Source organism: Canis aureus, chromosome 9 (assembly GCF_053574225.1).
Source record: "Canis aureus isolate CA01 chromosome 9, VMU_Caureus_v.1.0, whole genome shotgun sequence".
In the NCBI taxonomy this organism is placed as follows: Eukaryota; Metazoa; Chordata; class Mammalia; order Carnivora; family Canidae; genus Canis; species Canis aureus.
This window is the reverse complement of record NC_135619.1, coordinates 30,084,506-30,100,023: the sequence shown is the minus strand read 5'-3', so window position 1 is coordinate 30,100,023 and position 15,518 is coordinate 30,084,506. Positions and strand designations below refer to the sequence as shown.

The window sequence follows — 15,518 nt, the reverse complement described above, 5'->3', positions numbered from 1 at the left end:
TTTTCTTTGCCAGTAGATGTTAAGAAACTACCTCAAACCGATAGTTTGCCCAGAAGTAAATAGAAAAAGAATCCTGAGGAAAGTTGATTAATTTACTGTTTTTTTTCCTCTGCAATAGAATGCATTAGTAAATTGTTTATATATACTTTATTCCAGGAAAAATAATTGGTAGTTTTCTGTTAGTGATATCCCATTATACTGAATACCACTGACTTTCTTTTTTTTTTTTTTTTTTTTAAAGATTTTATTTATTTATTCATAGAGACATAGCTAGAGAGAGAGGCAAAGACACAGGCAGAGGGAGAAGCAGGCTCCATGCAAGGAGCCCGACGTGGGACTCGATCCCGGGTCTCCAAGATCACGCCCTGGGCTGCAGGCGGTGCTAAACCGCGGCGCCACCGGGGCTGCCCTGACTTTCTGATATATTGATATTTTATATACTCTTATAGAAATAAAGCCATTCTGGTTTTTTGTTGGTTTTGGGCTTTTGTTTTGTTTTTGTTTTTTTTTTTAATTGTAAAAACTATGCTGCCAAAGTTACCCTTCCCCTTTGGGATTGAGGGAGTGATGGCAGTAACAATTGCTGTTGCCAAGATTCATGTAGCAACTATGATAGCAGAAGTGGAAATTGAGGCTACATCTCATTTTTGGGTAAAATTTGTTCTAATGTAGTGTTCTTAAGACAACTGTTTTTTAATGGAGAAGGAAAGAAATTGAGGTCATGAAGAAAGGAAGAAGTAGATAAAAATCAACCAAATTTGAATCATGTGATTATTTATTTTTATTGACTTTATCTTTTATAGCTGATCATATGTTTAACTTGCTATATTCCTTATTGTGGGTTTTGGGTTTCTTTCAAAGCTTATAGTAGCTGTTGAACAAGAAGAAATTCCCAGACTTCAGGCCCTGTATGAGAGAGGCCTCCAGAATGGTGTCCAGGGCCTGAGGCTAATCCAACAGGAGGATATAAAGAAGAAGGAGCCATATTGTAGGGTAAGTGATTCACTAACCCCACATACTTGCTCACAAGGACATTTTCACTTAGGGCTCGGTCCTGTGACATGGAAGCTGAGGGTAAATTTACAGGAAGCAAGAATCCCTACTTCTGGGACAGTGAGGTAACAGCCACAAGAGGGCATTGCCACATTTCTGAACATCTGATTTCTTCTTTCCCTTTGAGAAAATACCAAATCTGAAAAACATAAGCAAAGACAATATCTCTCTGAGATGGTGAATGAATGACTAATTAAAACAAAACAAAACAAAACAAAAACAAAAAAACAACAACAAGGCACATTCATCAAATATCTTATTTTTGTTGTCTGTTTCTTTTAGGCTTTGGGCAAATGCTACCAGTCTAAGCCAGGGTTGGCAATACAATCTGTGGGCCAAATCCAGACTGCTAACTGTTTTTATGGCCTATGAACTAAGAATAGTCTTTACATTTTTAAATGGTTGAAGAAAATTAAAAGAAGAGTATTTTGTGACACAGAAAATTACATGAAATTAAAATTTCAGTGTCCAGAGATATTTGTAGGAATACACCTATTTTTTGTATTGTCTCTGGCTGCTTTTGTACCAAATAGCCAAACTGAGTAGTAGCACTAGAGATCATAAGCCCCATTTTAACAAAAACATTTAGTGGCTGGCCGTTTACAGAAAAGATTGCCAGGCTCTGGTCTAAATAGTTGGGATTATTTAGTAGCTACTGAAGGATTTGGGCAGGAGAATGGCATGTAAAATATGCCAATTTAGGACAATTAATCAAGTTTCTGATACATAGGATGGAATTGGACTGGACATGGGAAAAAGGGCACCTTGATTTAGGGGCAAGAGCCAGCTGGAACAACAGTCATTGTCTGTTGTGGACCTCTGTGAGGGGCTTTAAGGAGCGGAAGGAATAGGAAGAGGAGTCCATGCTTTATAATCATGCTTGACTCCTAAAAAACAAACAAACCAGCTTCTCACACATCACAAGGTGAAGGATGAGTCTGGGTATTGTTCTGTGTACCTGACCATGTGATCTTCACAGGTCTCAGAATGAGTAGATGAGCTATGTGTACGTGGATAATCAAATTACATATCTACATGTAATTTTGTGTCTTATAAATGAAGAAAGTGATTCAGTTACTTTCCTACGATTACACAGGTCCTAAAGAGTCCCTGCCCTCAGATCTAATTCAGAACTGGTATTGTTTCTGTTCTGTTCAGCCAACATTTTCTTCTTAACTATGTGCCAAACGCTTTGTTAGATACTGTAGATATGAGGATGAGTAAGATATGGTGGTCAGCCTAAAGAAAGGTATAGTGCAGCAGAAAATATTTTAATATAGAGATAAGTATTTTGATAGAACTGATAATCTGTCATATCAATGTAAGGGAAAGCTTTTAGCTTCATCTAGGAATTTAGGAAAGCCTTGAGATGAGCCTTCACTTGAAAGATGAATAAGGAGTGTAACTTATAAAGGAGTTATAGCCTGCTTTTCTCTGAGGACTCTGCAGAACTGATCTACTTTATATAATGCCACATTAGCATTGTCTGATACTTTATATAATGCCACATTATAATTATTTATGCCTAGGTGTATTTAGTGGTGGAAAGGTATGGTGGAAAATTTAGTATGGTTATTTCATAAAGGTCTAGAGTGAATCCTCTCCTGGTCCTTAAACCTTACTACTACTACCAGGAGTAGGGGGCAAAATTTCTAGTATATGGGTTCATTTCTGTTTCTTCCAGGCTCTCCAGAAAGAAAAAGTTTATCAGGGCAGCTCTAAAGGGTGTTTTGGACCAGATCTCTTTAAGAAGATTAAATATCCCCAAAAGGGGCACCTTGGAAGTTTTTGTAAACTTTGTTTTTGGAGGATTTCTCTCAACAGTCCTCTCTTTGTGCAAATCCTGACTGCTCACTCTCACCTTAGCTTTTATGATCCTTTTGCCTTTTCTTTAACGCTGTTGGTCAACCACACGTTCGTCTGTTCCTCTCTCTCTCCTCCTGACTGATTTCCAACTCCCAATTTTGTGTCCTGCTTGCCTGGTTCTTTTCCAGCCACTGACCTACAGTAACCTCAGATTTCAAGCTCTGACCTGCTAACCTGTACAATGCTTGCCCAGCCTCCTGGCTGACAGCCAGCCTGTCTACCAGCCCCATCCTGGGCCAGGGCATTGGACTGCTTAGCTGCAATGACTCACTCTACATTCCCCCAACATACATGTATAGTGGGGCATACCAGCATCTCATGAGGAGGAACAAAACCAACACTAGAAAGAGAAAGAAAGAAGGGAGACCTTTAAGCGAAGGTCTAGATGCAGGAGAAATTTAGTATGTTTGGTGACAGCCCTCAGAAGTTCATTCATTCAGTAAATATTTGAGTGCCTTCTGTGTGTCAGGCATTGTGCTGGGTAATAGGAAAATAAGATGAATAAGGAAGATATTTGGGATTCCAAAAAACTATTGATATAAGCACTTTTACAGCATGTTTTTATCCCTCTTTTATCTTATTTGTCATGTAGTTTTATGTGAGATGAGAAGTTTCTGTGACTAAGCTCTTGATATTATCCTAAGTTAGTTTCCAAGGTTATTGTACCCCAAATACTATTTATAGTTTGAAGTTGGATTATAGCCATTGACATGTGAATTTGGAGGTGGTCAGGCAATATAAGGTCTATGTAAAAATCTTAAATATGTATCTACTATGTAAGACAGAATGACATCTATGTTTGGCAAATGATTTCATATTCTGGAAGCAAGGGTCAAGTTTAACATATGTTACTTTCAATTTGTGACAAGAGACTATTGTGTGTTTTGTGAGCCTTTAGTTGTAGTGTGATCTGGCCATTTGGAATTAGTGGTCAGGGATGGGTGGCAAAGTCAAAAGCTTTAAAGGTTAAGCAGGTAAATGTACTGGAGTAGGGGTGAGGCTGATTACGAGAATGAGACATTTAAAATAATACTATTAGATATTATTGTAAAACTGCAACAACACCAGTTCCATGCTGACCAAACGAGAAGATGGCAGCATTTACCAGCCACACATAGCTTCTGGGCATTAGTTGTCCTGGGATCCAGTCTACCACCCTCTTAGGGGAAACAGATTGGGAGAACTGATATACTCACATACATAGTAAGGCAACAAAAAATGATGCTGTTTCCAAGGATTCACCAAAGTCTAGTCATTAGTTGGTATGTGAAATTCTGTTCTTAAGAATTTGAGAAGGCCACTGAACATTCAACATTTATTCTAAGAAATTAGATAAGTATGATTATAAATCATTCATCTATAGAGTTTGAGCATGTCTTGAGTGGCAAAACAAGAAACAAAAAACCCCACAAAACAACAACAATAACAACATAACAACAATAACAACAAGCAGCTCAGGCTGTTAATTTCTCTATTATCTGAAGAGAAAGTGAGTTAACCACATAAAATCTCCATTCAGTATTTGTAGTCCTGAAGATAGTCTGTAGTAAATCGAATCAGCACTCTGCAACATTGTAAATAGAACAACTCTGAGTCTTCACTGAGTGTGCATGACATATGATACACTACTGGGAAAATCTCAGTAGAGTTTATTTAAAACAATCATTTGGTTATACAGAATTTGACTCAGATATGAGTCAGAATCAGGTATGATGAGGGATGAATAAAACTGAAAAACTCATTGTAGCAGCTAGAAGAACCCAGCAAAATTAATTCCCCTACAGAGGAGAATTATTTCCTGAGTACAGAGATTTTCTTATTTAGCTAATATTATTTATTTCTTAGACATATTCAACATCAGATTTAGGCACTGAATTTTTTTATTAAAATTTATATTATTTTTATTTTACTTTTTAAAAATATTTTATTTATTTATTCATGAGAGACACTGAGAGAGAGGCAGACATAGGCAATGGGAGAAGCAGGCTCCCTGGAGGGAACTTGATCTCAGGACCCTGGGATCATGACCTGAGCCAAAGGCAGGCAGTCAACCACTGAGCCACCTAGGTGCCCCTAAATTTTTTTTAATTCAATTTGCCAACATATAGTATAGCACCCAGTGTTCATCTCATCATGCCTACATCTCATGTAGGCACTGAATTTCTGCCTGAAATGATGATGAATGCTATCTATCAAAATTAGCAGTAAAAAAATTCAGTCCCAAGTAAAATTTATTGAACAACTTATTCTCGATGATTTTTATTTGTATGATCTTGACTTTTTCATAATCCTATCCTAGGGCCTAATGGCTATTGATTGCCCATACACTGGCATTGTGGATTATCGACAGGTGGCTTTGTCATTTGCCCAGGATTTCCAAGAAGCAGGTGGCTTTGTCTTGACCAATTTTGAAGTAAAAGATATTGAAATGGCTAAAGAAATTCCTTCAAGAAGTAAAGATGGTAAGGCATCCTTATCTTTTCTTTTGAATACTTGTATTGACTTCTGAATGAACTTGGGACTGTTTTTGGCTGGGATGGTACTGACAGGAGGGCCACCAGGGGCTAGGCTAAAGTAGGGTGCAGAACTGGATGCAGGTGCAGAAGGGATGAATATGGGATTGGATGTTGGGAGAACCGGAGCTTCTGGTGTCTTGTGGTGATAGAACTTTAGCATTGATTGGACACTACTGACTGATGCTAAAACCTGAACTGCCTAGGCTGTTAATGGAAAACTAGCCTCCAGACACTTGCTTATTCTGTAGATTACAAGATTACAGTCAGAATTCCTTGCAAATGCTTATTAAAAATGCAGATTTCAGGGTTCCTGCCTGGCTTAGTTGGAAGAGCATGTGACTCTTGATCTTGGGTTTGAGCCCCATGTTAAATGTACCTTGTTAAATGTTTTATATATTATCAAATATGAACTAGTTTAGTTTTATTACTTTGTAAAGAGCATTAGAATGAAAAGTAGGAGGCACTCATAGTTACAACAGAAGAAAATTGTTTAAATTTGTTACTAGGATAGTGTATCAAAAATGTAGGCCTTCTTTACTAAAAATAAATCTTCCACTAATTCTTTTTTTTTTTCAGAGATGAAATATCCAATCATTATTAGGAATACAAAGGTAAAAATTGTTAACACTACTTTCATCTATGTTATCTACTTTCATCTCTTCTCTTCCCTTAAAAAATTGAATTAATTACAATGTTGTTTTCTATGTCCTTGAGTGAATTTTGTCTAATGCAGAAGTTATTCTGAGAGAAATTCTTTGAAAGCAATTTAAAGCTTACTTTTTTTCTAAAAGGGTATCAACTTGGAAATGTCACGAAGTGATTGTGCCAGCAAAGAATAGGATTATTAGCATTTGCAGGCAAAACTGATAAATATTTTATTGCTCCACCTACTTACCTGCATTAACTTATTAACTCTCTACCAGTTAGAGGACTTTGGTGGAGGGCAGATTGCTCAGAAGGAAATGAACTGCTTTCCTTCATCTCCACGAGCCTAAAATGAGAGCTATTGAATGGCATAGGAGCATTGCATTCACTATATATTCCCTGAATGATCAGAGTTCAATCATGTGAACAGAGTCATTCATGAGGGTTATAGGATTTATTATAGGAATTAGATCTTACACAGCTGTGAAGTGATCTGGAGAAGCACAAGTTCAGAAGGGGAATTGGTAGATCAAAGGCATCTCCAGCCAGTCTGGGAAGCCAAGTGTGTCCATCTGCTAAAGTGGGACTGTAAATGGGAAGCTCATGAGGCATTCTGGGGGAGCTCTTGCCTCTCACTCAAGTAGAGGGCTAGGGCAGTACTTTGTAGGATTAGTAGTTGGGAAGCAGAGCTAGATATGGAGCTATAATTCACTTAGCAGTGGGTTTTTGTCACCCCATTGGACTAGAATGACCTTCAGAGAATAATGGCTGCTGCCTTTCTTATGCCTGACAAATCATATGCAATTCCTCTTTTGGTCAACTTTAAGTTAGAACCATTACAGGGAAAGGGATTGTGTCGGTTATAGTTCCCAGCTTAACCAAATTGACAGTTAAACTCCTGCAGGCCATCCCTTTTCAACTTGGCATCCATTCACACCCCTTATAACCACATCTAACTTCCAGATACACACAGTAGTAAAATTACGATTCCATTTGCAAGATGCAACCGTCTTTTATATACAGCTGAAAATATGCTAACTCTCCAAAAAAGATATGAAGTCTACTCAATCCATCTCTGTGATTTTCATTTCTGTTTAGCTGAGTCACATTCCCTCCTTGTGATCCTTTAACTTAAATACTGAGATATAAGGCTAACTAACCACTATTTAAATATATTAGATCAATAGCTATTAACTGGAGGTGACTTTGCCACCCAGGAGATACTCAGCAATATCTGGAGACATTTTTGGTTGTCACAATTGGTGGAGGAGGTAAGCACTACTGGCATTTAGTGGATAGAGGCCAGGGATGCTAGATGTGAGAGATAGGCCCCACAGTAAGAAGTTTCTGGTCCCAAACATCAGTGGCAATGAGGTTGAAAAACCCTGTGTTAGATAATGGAGAAATCATAGAAATGGGTGTATCAGTCTTCCTGTTTACCACAACAGAATACCACAGACTGGATGGGTTAGGGAGTAGAAATTTATTTTCTCACAGTTCCAGAGGCTAGCAGTCTAAGATAAAGGTGCCATCGGGTTTGGTGTCTGTTGAGATCTCTCTTCTTGGCTTGTGGATGGTGGCCTTCTTGCTGTGTCCTCACATGGCCTCTTCTCTATGCGTGCACATGTGCAGAAAGAGCAGTCTGTAGTATCCCTTACTCTTATAAGCGCAGATTAGGTGACCTCATTTAACCTTAATTACCTCCCCAAAGGCTCTATCTCCAAATACAGTCACATTAGGAGCAGGGGCTTCAGCAAATGCACTTGTGGGAGGTGGACACAATTCAGTCCATAATAATGAAGATAAAGAAAGAATTGGTTAATATATAGACAAATATATTTATTTCAAAGTCAGGAAAGAATACTCATAACTACACATTCTTCATTTCTCTCACTGATCACATGGTTAGCTGATATTTATAATTTCCTTCTTCCATTAAGTATTCCATAGCTCCTTTGCCCTTGGCAAGCATCTCAACTAGTCATGTTCCAGTTTGGTGGGATAACTCAAACCTTCATTCCTGCAGTGTCTGTGGCATTAGTAGCCCTGGCTATTTTGGGTTGTGATATTTTCCATGAACTTTTATATCAATACATAGAAATACTAAGAGAAACCCCCAGGAGATCTATATTGGGGACATCTTTCTGCTTATCATCCTCAAGCTCTCTGTGTGGTAGCAACTCTAATTCTCCTTGAGACTCATTTTCAGTTTCCCCTTTCAGGACAGTAATCCTCTCGCCTGTTGATTCACTGACACAAGGAACCCAAAGTGGTTAGGTATGGCAGTATCAACTTATAGGTTAATGGAACCGTTTTTTATTCTCTAATGGAAGCAATTTCCCTTGGGAACTAAGACTTCTAAATATCAGAGTCCAAAATTGTGGAGATAGAAAGCAAAAATTCCACTAGTTGATTAATTTAATAGTAAATTAAATTTACTATTAAATTTAGCCCTTTCTATCCCTTGATTTCCAAACCTGTGAATCCTGGCTGGGAGAAATACCATATGTAAATCATATAGAGCATCCTGGAAGACTTTGTCCCAGCCCTGCAAGGTGTTGCTAGCCAGTGAATTCTGTTTTGAATCTTCAAAAACACATTGTACTTTTTGTCACCTAGCAGCTTCAGGGCAATGGAGAAAATGGTCAGATCAGTGAATTCCACAAGAATGAGCTTATTGTTATACTTCATTTGTTGTGAAATAAGCTCACTGATCAGAAGTAATGCTTCTGGGCAAAATACCATAATGGTGAATAAGGCATCCTGTAGGTTCACAGATGGTGGTTTCCTCAGAAATATTGTAGGCAGGGAAGACAGATCTATATTCAAGCAAGTATCTGTTTCAGTGAGGACTAAGTGCTGGCCTTTTTTTTTTTTTTTTTTAATTGAAGTGGTCCAGGGACCATATTAGTGGCTCTACTGATCTCTGCAGTTGGCAGATTGAATATTTAGCAGTGGCTATAGCCAGATCAGCCTTGGAAGTAAGTCCGTGTTGATGAACCCAGGCATCACCTCCATCCTTTTTGCTATAGCCATTTAGTTCATGAAGCCATTAAGGACAGGGGTGCTTGGGGAAAGAAGCTTATTAACATCCATAGAGCAGGTTATCTTGTCTACTGGTTATCACAATCTTCGTCTGCCATGGCTACTCTCAATGAGCATTTATATGGAACTCAAATATCACTCTTTGAGCTTGTTTGGAAAGGTCCATTCACATACCTTTTTTTCAGAGCTCCTTTTCCTAACCAACCAGCCATAGCATTAGTTATTGCACATGAAGCAATATAGATCCATACTTCTATCCACGTTTCCTTCTAGGTGAGATAAACAACAGGTATGGTGTTCAAAGTTCTGCCCACTGGGAACTTTTACCTGCATCACAGTCCTTCAGGGTCATTCCTAAGTGGGGCTCTGGTTTTAGTTATTCACTTTCAAGTAACCAGAATTTGTGCAGAACCATTTATAAAATAGGCCTGTATTTTTTCTTCCTTGACCAGATGATCGTAGAGAACTTCTCATAGGGCCACAGGGCAACTTGAGAAGGAGGAAGTAATTTAGCAGGACTAGGGGTCATGGGAATTTGAGCCACCTGCCTCTATACCTTATGTGTGCCTGCAGGACCTATACATCCCTCATCTTATATATTTTGCTACCCCTTGATGACAGAATACTGCTGTACACACCCAGTTTTGGGGCGTGGTGAATCAGACAACATACAATCAATAATGGGTAGTTCACGTGGTAACTTACTGACCTGTGGTCAAGTGTTGAGTCAAAGCCAGATACACTTTCTCAAAAGGAAGACAGTTATCTGCAGAGGATGGTATAAATTTCCTCCAAAATCCTAAAGTTCTGTGTTGTGATTTGCCTATAGGGACCTACCAAAGTCTCCATAAAACATCGCTGTCTGCCACAGACACCCTGATCAGATCTACAGGGTCATGTGCTCCAAGTGACTGACAGAGCATCCAGGATCTCCATTCAAAGAAGGATTAAAAGTCTGTTTCTGTTCCTGCCCTCATCGAAGGGCCATTTTCACTAGAGTATGGCATTATGTGATGGAAGATATGCAGGGGCCTCTGGGATTCCAGCGAATATGTATTTTACCCACAGTTGCTGTAGCTGTTGCCTTTTATTTTGGCATTTACCTTTAATATAGTTCAATATAATTAAACATTTTTTATAATTAAATTTTTTAAGTCAGCTTACCAAATTGGACATCTGTGCTTTTATGAGAAGCTAAAAGAGGTTAAATTAAGAATAAATTTTTGGGGGGCGAGGGGGCACCTGGGTGGCTGAGTTGTTTGTGTCTGACTATTTTAGCTCAGGTCATGATCTCAGGGCTGTGAGATCAAGCTCCGTGTCAGGCTCCGTGCTGGGTATAGAGCCTGCTTAAGATTCTCTCTCTTCCTTTCCCTCTGCCCCTCCCTCTCCTCCCTCTGTAAAAAAAAAAAAAAAAAAAAGAATACTTTTAGGGGAGAGGATTTGCAAACTAAAGATTAATGCATTGCATATAGGGAAAAAGTCTGTTTAACTTCTGAAATAGCAGTAGAGATGCATAGTTTATTTTTTTAAAGAAATTTTTATTTGAACAAATATATCATTCAGTGTGTTTACCTAAATTTCAATTTTGGATGTGAAGTTAATGTGTTACTAAATTTAATTATTATTTCATGGATATTATAAAGTTATTTCAGGGACCTATGACAGTTTTTAGTCATTCCTTTCTGTAGTACTATTCCCTGAGTTTTTAAAAGAGAAATTCTAGGTTTTTGTATGCTAGTACTATTCTACAAATTCTCATATCTTTACATTTATCATAAGTCTTATTTACATTTTATGTTGTAAGAACAAAAGAATTGCTGACCTTTCAAGTAGGAACTAGCAGATTTATATCACATAAGAATATTTCATGTACTTGTGGCATACCTCTAGATGAACAGGAAGATGTTAGCCTATTTAGAAGAAGGCATTTTTTGTTTTTGTTGACATAGCACTTTTGACTTCAAGGATCTTAAAACTATCATGTTTTAGCCTAGCTAATTTGAGTTCTTTATGAAAAAGTTCCATCCGATTTCTGTCAGAAGTGTGAGTTGTATAACTTGAAAAGAGGCTTACCTTTGTAGCTAGACAAAATAGAATGTAAAGATAGAATAAGACTGAATCAGTAAGAGCTGGAAAGAATGTTGAGACAGATAAGTCTGAGGTCTCAGAAACAGGTTTTCCAAGAAAGAAGTCTAGGAACAGGAAATTACCTGGAGCAGGGGGTCCTAGTTGTTTACTCTTGTAAGAATTAAAGAGGGAAATTAGAACATGGTAGGGAATTGGGGTTAAATGAAATCATTTAGGAAACAGGGTGACAAATTGGCTAATGCTGGCAGAGTAAAGCAAAAAATATGCAGATAATCACAAAATAAAATTTATAGGAAAATGTAACAGCCTAAGATTAGTGGTCTCCTAGTTGTTAAAGCAAGCCTTAACTCTATAGTGTGTGTTCTCAGTAAATGTGGATTGAAAGGATGAAATTTCAAAAGTAGCCTCGATTTGCAAAGTAAATATTGATCAGGAAAGAGAAATTGGTTGGTGGATTGGAATTGAGCAAGATTATTGAGTGTGAAGCAATCTAAGAGTAGCAGGATAGTTGCTCATAGATAAGACAGGAGAAGTCTGAAATACAGAGGAGGCCATATTGGCGGAGGCTACCCATTTAAATGAAGTTTGCTTCTTATACAACAAATAGTTAAGTTTCATGGTAAATCTTAGTAAAATAGGGGGGTATATATTTGTCTGATTTAAGTATCCTGATACAGTCAATGATTGTACCTCTAAAGTACAAAGTTTAAGGTGACACCTCCTTGCATGCTGGAGAACTTATTTTGCTGATACTTGTACTTAATTTTACTCTTTTAAAATAAATAAGAAAAGACCCATTTCTGTACCCTTATTATCTTTTCTATCATCTGCTTTCCCCCCTTGACCTGTGTTTCCCTCTCTACTACCTACTCTTATTTTCTTTTGCACTAGGGAGAGGAAGTTCAGTGTCAGTATGTTGTGACATGTGCAGGACTTTACTCAGATCGTATTTCAGAGTTGAGTGGCTGTAATCCTGATCCTCAAATTGTACCATTCCGGGGAGATTACCTGCTCTTGAAGCCAGAAAAATGCTATCTTGTAAAAGGAAATATTTATCCGGTAGGTAATGAAGCTTCTGCCTTCTCACCCTTCTCAAAATTAGTTGTGGGCAAAAAAGGGAATGAAACAGGGGCACCTGGGTGGCTCAACGATTGAGCATCTGGCTTTGACTCAGGGTGTGATCCCAGGTCTGGTCTGGGGATCGAGTCCCGCATTGGGCTCCCTGCAAGGAACCTGCTTCTCTCTCTGCCTACGTCTCTGCCTCTCATCTGTGTCTTTCATGAGTAAATAAATAATACCTTTAAAAAAGGGAGGGGGGAATGAAACAAAAACTTTTACTTGGGTCAGAAGTAATATTTTGAAGTGCTTTTTGGGTAAGCATTTCACCTGTTTCTCTTGTCATTTAATCCCTAAATCTTTACTCTGAAATCATAGTTATGAAATTGTAATTAATGGCTTACAAGTGCATGTCTCTAGAAAGCATGAGTTTCCATGGAAAAAGCTATCAAGAAAGAACCCAATTCTTCCCCCTCTCTGGGGGAAGGAACAATCATAAGAGAACTTTCCCTTATAGCATGCCCAGATACCCAGCTGTCTTTCTCAGTTCAATATGGATAGGTGCAGAAAAGGGAATGTGGCCACCCTCTAGTTTCATGATCTAGGCAGAGACATTTAAACGAAGAATTCATTCTTCTCTCTGGAACTACTAGGTTGAACTAGATGAAATTGCCACTATTCAGCTATTTAATGTTTTTGATGGTGCCAAAAACATACATATCATATGCTTCAACCTAATGTATTTCCACTTTCTAAAAGCCTACACTATAAATGTGTGTTTTTCTCCTGGCAGCTCTGATTTTACTTGCCAGCCATATACATTTCTAGTTTGTGGGTAAGGAGCTGGGAAGTGGGGAATAACGTTACCAAGACAGTTCTCTCTCTTTCTCTCTTTTTAATCCAGAAAGAGGGACACATGGGACAATGTATATTGGTGTCAATAGCATTGCTATTGTGTGGCACTTCTAGGCAGAAGTGTGTAAATATAGAAAAGAATATCTCAGTAACAGATCAAAAGAAATCAACTTAAATGCATTGGAAGAAAGAGTTTTATCAGCTGAGTGTTTGCATGTATAATAGAATGCAATATGAAATGAGCTAATAACTCTTTGCTGTATTGAATTCATAGGTCCCAGATAGCCGGTTTCCTTTCCTAGGGGTTCACTTCACACCGCGGATGGACGGCAGTATTTGGCTAGGACCTAATGCAGTTCTTGCCTTTAAACGAGAGGGCTACAAACCCTTTGACTTCAATGCCAGAGATGTTATGGATATAATTATCAAGAGGTAATTTTATTTACATAAAAAAATTCATACACGTATATTTTAACATGGGAAATTTCATCTTTCTTGATGTTCTGTTTATTGGGTAAATCCTCATATTTGTGATTGGTATATTGATTTTTTTAATTAATCCAGATTAAGAGCTTTGTGGAATAATGTTTTAACTTCTTCAAAAAAATTGTGATGAGCCAGGGTAGTATCTTGGTCAAAAAGAACAAGACCAAAAGCCAAACACATATCTGACAATCCAAATCTTGTTTGCCTAATCTTTTAGTTGAGTTTGAAAAAAAAGTTTCTTTCAAAATCAGTAGTGGCTTACTTTGATAAGATCATTTCAAAGCCAGTCACCTTATTTTTAAAATCACTGGAGAAATTGCTGATAACCAAAGTTGTTTCCTTTTGTGGAAAACTAACAATAAATTGTATTGACCTAGATGGCAGATTCTTTATTATAAGAAATAACTCAGTGAGGTATTTTATTTGTTTAACAGTGTTGTACACTAGAGGTTTTCACATTAAAATCACTAGAAAGCTTATTAAGCTATACTAGAATTTCACCCTTCACTGATTCTGAAACAGAAATTTTAGGATGGGCCTTCTAGCGTGTGTGCTTATAAAAATACATATACATATACATACATGGAGGTTCCATAGAGTCTCAGCTTGAGGATCTGGAGTATCTGACCTCTGGCTGACTAAAGAAAAGTAGGGTAGATTTTCTGTTTGCTTAATGGCTCTGATTTAAAGATATGTTAATAACTTTTAGATGTAATTTGAAAGCATGTAATATTTGCCTTAGAAAACCTTGTTGTGGGGCTTCTGGGTGGCTCAATGCATTAAGCATCTGCCGTTGGCTCAGGTCCTGATCCCAGATTCCTGGGATCCAGTCCTACGTTGGGATCCTTGCTCAGCATAGAGAGAGCCTGCTTCTCTGTCTACCTGCTGTTCTCCCCGCTTGTGCTGTTTCTCTGTCAGATAAATAAAATCTTTAAAGAAAGAAAAGAAAACCTTGTTGTTGGCAGGCTTTATAGAATTCCAGTTTGAAACCAGCATTCCCTGGGAATTTAAATCTGGAATGTATTCCTTTGATGAAGTATCCTCCTTATATTGACCAAAAGTTGATTTTCTTTTAATAGGTGTTTTTTTCTGATTTTGCCTATGTTTCTTTGATGCCACCTCTCAAAATCTCAGAGCTGTAAAGGTTTCTTGTAATAATAAAGAATTCCTTTCTCTCATATTTTATTTTTTGTTTATTTTCAGTGGCTTGATTAAATTGGTGTTCCAGAATTTTTCCTACGGAGTTAATGAAATGTATAAAGCCTGTTTTCTCAGTGCAACAGTGAAGCACCTTCAGAAGTTTATCCCTGAAATTACTGTCAGTGATATACTTAGGTAAGGAAAAGCTGAGGATTGCAAATATGGTCATGATCTAGGTGACTTGGGAGGTGGTTCTGACTTGGTGATTCATAAGCACACTTTCAGAATCAGTGTGCCTACTGAATCTTTGTATGTCTTCTCTTTCCCAGCAAGTTGTTGCTTTCCTTTTGCAGAGCATGCGTCAGGCCTTGCTGTCTCATGGCTGTTAGTGCCGAAACTAGGTGCATTTAAAATTTTCTAGATCACCTTATGGCATTAAACTCAAATCTCCACTGCAGGTGTATTGTGATATCACCTTCACCTTGCTGTCTAGCTATCACTTGTGATAAAAGCATCTTGCCTGAAATTTTTTAATCTCCCTGTCTATTTTTGTCATTGCAAAGCCTTTTGATTTTGATTCTGTATAAGATCACCGATCACCATATTAACTAGGTAATAAACATAGAAAACAGTATATTTTGATTACTTTTTACAGCCTTTTAGACATACTTCTATACATGACATCTTCCTTTCGTCCTCTTTTGTTCTTTCTTAGGTTCTATTCTGCTCAGGGATTCTGGTTGCAGGATGGAAGTGAGAAGTAGTGTG

The 15,518-nt window shown here is 37.8% G+C and overlaps 1 protein-coding gene across 3 annotated transcripts in view; it reads left to right on the top strand.

Annotated features, from left to right (window-relative positions):
• The window catches only part of L2HGDH (L-2-hydroxyglutarate dehydrogenase), a 37,880-nt gene that overhangs the window by 9,576 nt on the left and 12,786 nt on the right, over positions 1-15,518 (top strand). For 2 of the 3 annotated variants that reach the window (XM_077909230.1, XM_077909233.1), the window contains 6 exons: positions 862-993; positions 5,219-5,381; positions 6,012-6,046; positions 12,105-12,272; positions 13,399-13,556; positions 14,814-14,945. In XM_077909230.1, the coding sequence (XP_077765356.1) occupies positions 862-993; positions 5,219-5,381; positions 6,012-6,046; positions 12,105-12,272; positions 13,399-13,556; positions 14,814-14,945 (788 nt within the window). The remainder of the gene's footprint in view (positions 1-861; positions 994-5,218; positions 5,382-6,011; positions 6,047-12,104; positions 12,273-13,398; positions 13,557-14,813; positions 14,946-15,518) is intronic. The other variant, XM_077909231.1, reaches the window with a different exon arrangement.